The sequence below is a fragment of the Zonotrichia albicollis genome, chromosome 7, assembly GCF_047830755.1.
Source record: "Zonotrichia albicollis isolate bZonAlb1 chromosome 7, bZonAlb1.hap1, whole genome shotgun sequence".
In the NCBI taxonomy this organism is placed as follows: domain Eukaryota; kingdom Metazoa; phylum Chordata; class Aves; order Passeriformes; family Passerellidae; genus Zonotrichia; species Zonotrichia albicollis.
Genome location: NC_133825.1, coordinates 24,729,878 through 24,737,468, shown reverse-complemented (window position 1 = coordinate 24,737,468; position 7,591 = coordinate 24,729,878). Strand labels below are relative to the sequence as shown.

The window sequence follows — 7,591 nt, the reverse complement described above, 5'->3', positions numbered from 1 at the left end:
CACAAATCCTTGAATTGCTTTTTCTCTTATTTTCCCTATCTTCAGCTATTTTCCTTTCTCTCTAAGCACTATTTCCCAAGAGTGAAGCAGCATGAAGTATGGGTGTAACATTAATTTAAAAAACCCACCCTGATCATTTTACCACTCCTCAAAGAATGACAACCATTAATAAAAATCAGTTTTCCTGTTGAACAAAGCTTTTACAGAAGTGGAAGGGCACACTTTCATGTACAGCCACCATCCCACATTACACCTGTATCACACAAGAACTTTTGACAGAGTTACAAGACCCGCGGTCTCCCCAGCAGGCTGAGCCTGGTGGCTAATCCTGCTAACCACAAAAGTACCAGTGGTTGGAGGGGCCAAGGCTTGTCCAACCAGAACTGCCAACAAGCCCAGCTGGAATCCAAAGCAGGACAAGGGGCACCAAGCCCTGCCTGGCATGCCCTTGCCCAGTGCCACCTCATGGCACCACCAGCCACTGGCAGACTCCCTCTTTCCTCTGCTCTCCAAAGCTCCTCTGTGTGCTTCACGGGCTTCTGTCTGTACTGTGTCTCCATCTGCCTTGGCAACAAAGGTTTTAGAGCTCAAAAGGAAGAGCAGGAACCTCAGCTACTACTGACATACAGGAGTATGTTAATGGATCATGCAGAATACCTGCTGTTTGCTCGATAATTACATTCATGACAAGAACTTATTGGCTGCCATTTGACAGCCTGACCATTTTCTGCACAAAAATGCATTTGAAATTAAGTTGTTGAAAATGGACCTTACCTTCTATCTCTTCCATTTTCCTCTACCACACTTCTGAAGATTGTCACATACTTGTCAAAGTAGGTGAGCCTCTCCTATTTGGCAGAATCAGATTAGCAGGTCTTCTAATCAAAAAAAGAAACACATAATTAGTTCAGTCCTAAGTGCTAAAAAGTATCGCCATATCCTGAAGAGGGCAAGCTCTCCATTGCAGACATTAAGTACATAGGCTATTAGGAGTATTAATATTTTGCAGACCTGGAGGACTCTTAATCTCTGACTCATTGTGTTTGGACACCTCAGAGCAAAAACTTTTTCTCCTGTGAAAGAAAGGCTCCTAAGGATGCACAATTAACTCAGTTCCATTCCTGACAGCAGAGTGCATCACAGCAGTTGTTGCTTCTCTCTCTCTCTGTAAAATTGCCCTGGTATAGCATCAAAAACAACTGTCATTTCAAAGCACAAGGACTATCAATTCAGCAGATAGCAGGACAAGCAAGAGCAGACTGTACACAAGTTCTTTTATCTGTTTAACTACTTATATATTTATTTTGATCTTTGGAGAGAAACCTCTCTAATTTTTCAAAATTCCCAATGTAGGTAGGTCTCCTTTTCAAGCTGAGTGTTAGAAATGTGATCAACTGGTCACACTAAACCCCACTTTACCCTTACATTCAATTTAAACTGGTACCATAATCAGATATAAAGGTTTGTATACTCATATATGTTATATATTTTCTAGGATATTTTCTGAAATCTTGAAGATCCTGAGTATTATTTCTCTTCCTGAGCCATGGGCTCTTTTAGATTCAATAATAAATTCCTTTTTATTGCCAAACAGTCATCCTGAGCTATTTTTCCTTCATCTACAGCCTCTAGAACAAAGGAAGAGGTAGAAGTCCTGGTGCAGTCATCCCTGTTCTTTACACAGACCCAAAATCTTCTCTATCTCCTTGATATTACAGCGGCTTTCCAAACCCGCCTGTTCTGCACTGGAGGACAAATGAAGTACATCACCTTCTCCGCATTCCTCCTCTCAAACTAAATAATTGTCACATCTCTGGGCTTTGGGATAAAAGCACAAAATTTTAAAAGTCATCTCATTTCACCTTAAAGTCCCTTCCCAAATATAATTATAAATTTCTAAGCCAAACACCAGGGAGACATTTTTAACTTTAATTTACTGTGGGTCCATCAACTTTGACCACACTTGAAGGTACATTTTCTCCCCATTAGTTCTGTCTAGTCAAAGAAGCTCACGTAGCGATGACGCATCTCTTGCAGATAAGGGTATCTGCTGATTTGATTTACTAAGGAAGCTAAATTTATTATGCAACATTTTACAAGTATAATTCTGCTTTCTCTTGATGGTAATAAATTCGATATCAACTCCCACGAGACAAGAGAACCAGTCCTTTTATTATCCAGACATGACCCCCAGAGCCAGATTCCATTTTAGAGACGGGAAATGACCATATCTCTGATTAAAAGGGAAACTTTAATCAAATAAAGTGCCTCATCAAGCGAGAGCCAAGATTCCAATACTCCTGACTGCAGCACAGCAACGATCCAAAGTCATATCTGCCCCCAACCCATTACCGCCTACCGCAACGTGATATCCATCCCAAACAGGAGGGGCATCCTTCAGCCATTTCCTCATCATCTGGGTAGCTGCTCCTCCCATGCTCACAATCCTCCGCAGAAACGTTCTCAAGAAGCTACCCCAGGGTCTGTTTGAGGAATCAGAGGAGGATGGACTTTGTTCTGTTTAGTTTGATTTTTTCCCAACTAAATCAGTCTCACAGGTGACAATTGACTTGACTCCGTGCAGCAAAGTGCAGCAGCCTTGGATTTTAGCTCAGTACCCTTCCAGTTAGACTCTTCCATTCGTTCGGACACTTTCCTTCTACACCCTGAAATTACCTTTTGAAGCATTTAGGATAATTCTTATTTAGAGTCCCAAGTCAAGAGCTTTATCCCGATTGTCAGTGGTTCATTTCTGCAGTTTTACAGTGGATATAGTAAATTAATAACAACAGTAACAATGACAATATAGATATCTAGGACTATTGTTATTTTAAATATTCTCTAAGGTTCCACTTCTGTGTAAGCACAATTAGATCTGTATGCTACTCCATGCAGGGATCTATCTTTAAGTGTTTCTGGCCATCTAGAATGTTTTCCCGCAACAGAGCAAGATACAGCAACTGACAGATAAATCATCTCCCTTTCAGCTGTGGAAGCCCGGCTACGCAAGCAAATGAAGTTGCCCAAACTCCACATCCACTCAGGAACGGCTCGGCTGAGAGATGGGATTAGTTCATACAGCCCTCTGCAGCGATCTTCCTTGGATCAGCCCACACGTCATTTCTGCTACAGGAGTACAGATGTGCTGCTTTGTGCTGAGGAGTACCTCTCAGTACCAAAGCCTCTGCACCGGGTCAGGCCCCTTGCTCCGCAGCTCTTCCAGTGCCGCACTGGCCCGGCACAATGCGAGCAGTGTAACACAGCAGCACTTGAGGATTATTTCCCTGGCGTTTGTCTGAGTGTCACAAACACGCTCGCACGCAGGAAGACTGTTACTGTATTGCTCTCTGATTTCCAATGAAGTTTCCGTGGTCTCACGCCCGCCCTGAGGTGGGGGGCTCAGCCCAGCCCTGCCAGCCCCGTTCCCATTAGCCCAAGTCTCCCCGAGCGCCCCTACACCCTGCTCTGGCCGGCTACACCGTCGAGGGCGGATCCGCGCCGCGTGTTGGAGAACAGCCCCGAGCAGCTCTCTGGTTAGACGGCGGCAGCGCAGCGGCAGAGCCCGCAATCGCTGGCCTCCACAGGCGAGCCGGGCGCCGCCGAGGCAACGGGGACGCAGGGCTGGAAGGACACGGGACCGCTGCCCGCAGCACCGGCGGGCGCACATCGCCCGGCCCAGGGGGAAGCAACGGAGAGCTCCGGGATGCTGCCGGGGAGCCGGGCTCGCTACCAGGGATGCCCGGGCGTCCGGGGCCGGCCGCGCCGTCGAGCCCCCGCCTCGGGGGCGGTGCCGCATCCCCACCGCCCCCCAAGGCACACCCCCGGGGCGGAGAGCCCGGGCGGCACTCCCGCCCCGCAGCCCCCTTACCGCGGCGGGCAGGGCTCCGTCCCCGGCGCGGTGCAGCGGGCGGGGCGGGGCGGGGCGCGGAGTGCGGGCGGGCGGGCGAGCGAGCGGCGGGGCCGGCGCGGTGGCGGGGGCGGGTGGGGTTTCCGTGCGCGGCGCTTATTAGTGTGGTGATGGAGGACCGGCCCCTCGGAGCCGCCTGGCAGCGGCGGCGCGGGCTGACGGCAGCCGCCCGGAGGTGAGCGGCGGCGGCGGCTCGGGCGGCCGAGGCGGCGGGGCCGCCCCCGCCGTGCCCCATGCGGGCGGCGGGGCGGCGGCGGCTCTGAGGGCATCGCTGAGGGCATCGCTGAGGGCGATGTCGGAGGCGGGGGGCGCGGGCCGGGCGCGGGCCGCCGTGGAGCGGCTCTCGGAGGCGGTGGGCGAGCGGCGGCGGCGGCTGGGCACCGCCATGGGGGAGGCACGGCGGCAGCGGCGGCTGCTGCTGATGGTGGTGTGCGTGGCGCTGCTGCTGGACAACATGCTCTACATGGTCATCGTGCCCATCATCCCCGACTACATCGCGGCTATGCGCGGCGGCGGGGGCACCGCCGGCCCGTCCGCGCCCGCGGGGGGCAACGGGAGCGGCGGCGGCAACCGGAGCCTTCTGCCTGCGCGGTACCCGCCGGCCACGGGGACCAACGAGGACGTGCAGATCGGGGTGCTGTTCGCCTCCAAAGCCATGCTGCAGCTGCTGGTGAACCCCCTCAGCGGCACCCTCATCGACCGCGTGGGCTACGAAGCACCGCTGCTGGCCGGGCTGGCCGTCCTGTTCCTCTCCACCGCCACCTTCGCCTTCGCCGAGAACTACGCGACGCTGTTCGCGGCGCGCAGCCTGCAGGGGCTGGGCTCTGCCTTTGCGGACACGGCCGGCATCGCCCTCATCGCTGACCGCTACGCCGAGGAGCCGGCGCGGAGCCGCGCCCTGGGCACGGCGCTGGCCTGCATCTCCTTCGGCAGCCTGGCCGCCCCCCCCTTCGGCGGCGTCCTCTACGAGTTCGCGGGCAGGCGGGTGCCCTTCCTGGTGCTGGCCTGCGTCTGCCTCCTCGACGGGCTGATGCTGCTGGTCCTGGCGCCGCCCGGTGGCACCGGGGCACGGGCCAACATGCCAGTGGGCACCCCGATACACCGCCTCATGATTGACCCCTACATTGCCGTGGTGGCAGGGGCCCTGGCCACCTGCAACATCCCGCTGGCCTTCCTGGAGCCCACCATCGCCAACTGGATGAAGGATTCCATGGGGGCCACCGAGTGGGAGGTGGGCCTCACCTGGCTGCCCGCCTTCTTCCCCCACGTGCTGGGTGTCTACGTCACCGTCCAGCTGGCTGCTGCCTACCCACACCTGCAGTGGTTTTACGGGGCCCTGGGCATGGCCATCATCGGTGCCAGCTCCTGCCTGGTGCCCGCCTGCAGGAATTTCGGGCAGGTCATCATTCCCCTCTGTGGCATCTGCTTTGGCATTGCCCTGGTGGACACAGCCCTGCTGCCCACCCTGGCTTTCCTGGTGGACGTGCGCCACGTCTCAGTCTATGGCAGCGTCTATGCCATTGCAGACATCTCCTATTGTGTGGCATATGCCCTGGGGCCCATCGTGGCTGGCCAGATTGTGCACACCATGGGCTTTGCGCAGCTCAACCTGGGCATGGGGCTTGCCAACGTGCTTTATGCCCCTGTCCTTCTCCTCCTCAAAAATGTCTGCCAAATGAAACCCTCTCACTCAGAGAGGAACATCCTCCTTGAAGAAGGACCTAAGGGACTCTACGACACCATCAAAATGGAGGAGCGCAAAGGCATGGGCAAAAGCCTCCAGCCAGCGGGCGAGATGGATGAGAACGGCATGGGCTCTTACCACAGAGACCTGAAAGGGGTGTCTGAGGAGGACTCATCCGACTATGAGTACAGTTAGGTTCCCCCATGCAGCCCAGACCCAGGAGCAAGGAGAGACCTGTGGGAGAGAGGCAAAGCGGGGGGAGGAAAATGTTACTGCATTATGTTTCTGTACTGACGTGCAATATCTACAGTTTAACCTTTGTCATGATGTAACGGCTTTCTTCTAGACTTACTTTGAATCGGTATTTCCCTCAGCATTCCAGCAAAGTGGAGGGGGTAGGAAATGGGAGATAATACTGAAAAAATATTGGAGTAATCATTAGCAGAATCTGAGGGGATCTTTCAAAACAATGCCTAAAAGAAAACAAAAAACCCAACAGCTTTATAGCTGGGGTATAATTGTGCAGAGTGTTCTCAAACTGAAACTGTGTGTGACATACTGTATATCTCTGTAAAAATTACAAGAAAAGCAAAAAAGTATGTGTATAATTTCAAATTGTGTATTCAGGGACTTAGTAAATCTTGTGTACATATACTCAGACTTTCAGTTGGTTTCCTATATTTAAGAAGAGCAACAGCTGTCTCATTTCATTCTTCCCTGGGAATAAACTGAAGTATTGTACCTTTTTTTTCTCTCTTGTGCTGCTCTCCGGTAAGTGCAATATGCTGTATTATGTTGAAGTCCAAGTTACAAGAATAATATGATCTGAATAAACAGAATTGAAGGGGATTGATTGTCTTTTGTTTTGTTTTTGAGGGCTCCTTGAGGGAGGGAGCTGGTTGTGCTCAGTGTAACCCCTAAAGTAACAATTTCCTAGAGCATAATTCTCACTAGCTACCAAAATGGCACAGGAGAAAACCCCAGTACAAAATGTTCTCATTCATTCTTCACAACATAACGGGTCTGAGCAAACAACATCGCACTGCAACCCTGCTACTGCTTGTTTAAAATCAGCTCCTTGAATTCTCATGTGAATTCAGTTTTAATTCCCCACAATAATTAATTTCAATCTTCTAATATTTAAAAAAAATACATCTCCAGCAATTAGAAGTACAATACTGGAAAGTGCCTTTCTCAGTGCTAAATGCTGCCCGAATTAAAAAGCACTCACCTCAGTGACTCGACAGGGATTAAACAAAAACAAAAGATGGGTGAAATGCTTAATTCAAACATTTGCAAAGAGTGGAAACCTTCGATCCATTCACAAGGGAACAAGACTGCATAATTTGCCCTATAAATTTCTCTTAATATAAAATAAAATCGTTTCTTTTAATTCTTAACCCAATAGGAAACAAAAATAATTATTGGTAATCGGAAGAGGGGTACAAAGACATTTACAAGAGCCGTGGCACCTATCAAAGGGCTCCCGCCCGCCCCTGGGGATCTGGGCGCCGCGGAGCAGCGGCCGCTCGGTTCCGCTGAGCTGCGCGGGACGCGCGGCTCCGCAACTCCCGCCGGGGCGGTCGAGTCGCTGCTCAGGCGGCGCAAAACTCATGAAGACAGGGGGATGGCGCTTTGGCACGGGGGTTCGGCCAAAGAGCAGTGGCCACCGTGGCGGGAGGTGAGATCCGCTTCCCTAAACCGCAGCCGCCTCTTTGTGGTAAGCGGCAAAAGCGGAGCCTCTTCCAGGCTGCCGCCCCGGGCCTCTGCTGCCTCCGGAGCCACGGCAGCTCCTGCAGAACCCGGACTCCTCCCGGGACCGCCGCCGCCCCGTCGCGGCTCCCCCCCCTCCCGGCCGTGGTGCCGGCAGCCACTGGCAGCGCCGCTCGCCCGTTTGGTCACCGAGCTTTCAGGAGCCGCAGATGCCCCACGGCGACAATTCTAGACACTGGCGACAACCGCTGCGGCAACGCGGGTCTGCGAGCACAGCAGCCCCTCGG

The 7,591-nt window shown here is 52.8% G+C and overlaps 1 protein-coding gene across 1 annotated transcript; it reads left to right on the top strand.

Annotated features, from left to right (window-relative positions):
- Positions 1-3,964: 3,964 nt before the first annotated feature.
- On the top strand, positions 3,965-6,440 carry SLC18A3 (solute carrier family 18 member A3). Its single transcript, XM_005481646.4, has one exon. It carries the CDS (start codon positions 4,200-4,202, stop codon positions 5,784-5,786), a length of 1,587 nt encoding a protein of 528 aa, XP_005481703.3. The 5' UTR covers positions 3,965-4,199; the 3' UTR covers positions 5,787-6,440.
- Positions 6,441-7,591: the final 1,151 nt, after the last annotated feature.

What these genes read in the sequence shown, in the direction of transcription:
- SLC18A3 (XM_005481646.4), top strand. Translation starts at nt 4,200, where the DNA reads ATGTCGGAGGCGGGGGGCGCGGGCCGGGCGCGGGCCGCCGTGGAGCGG.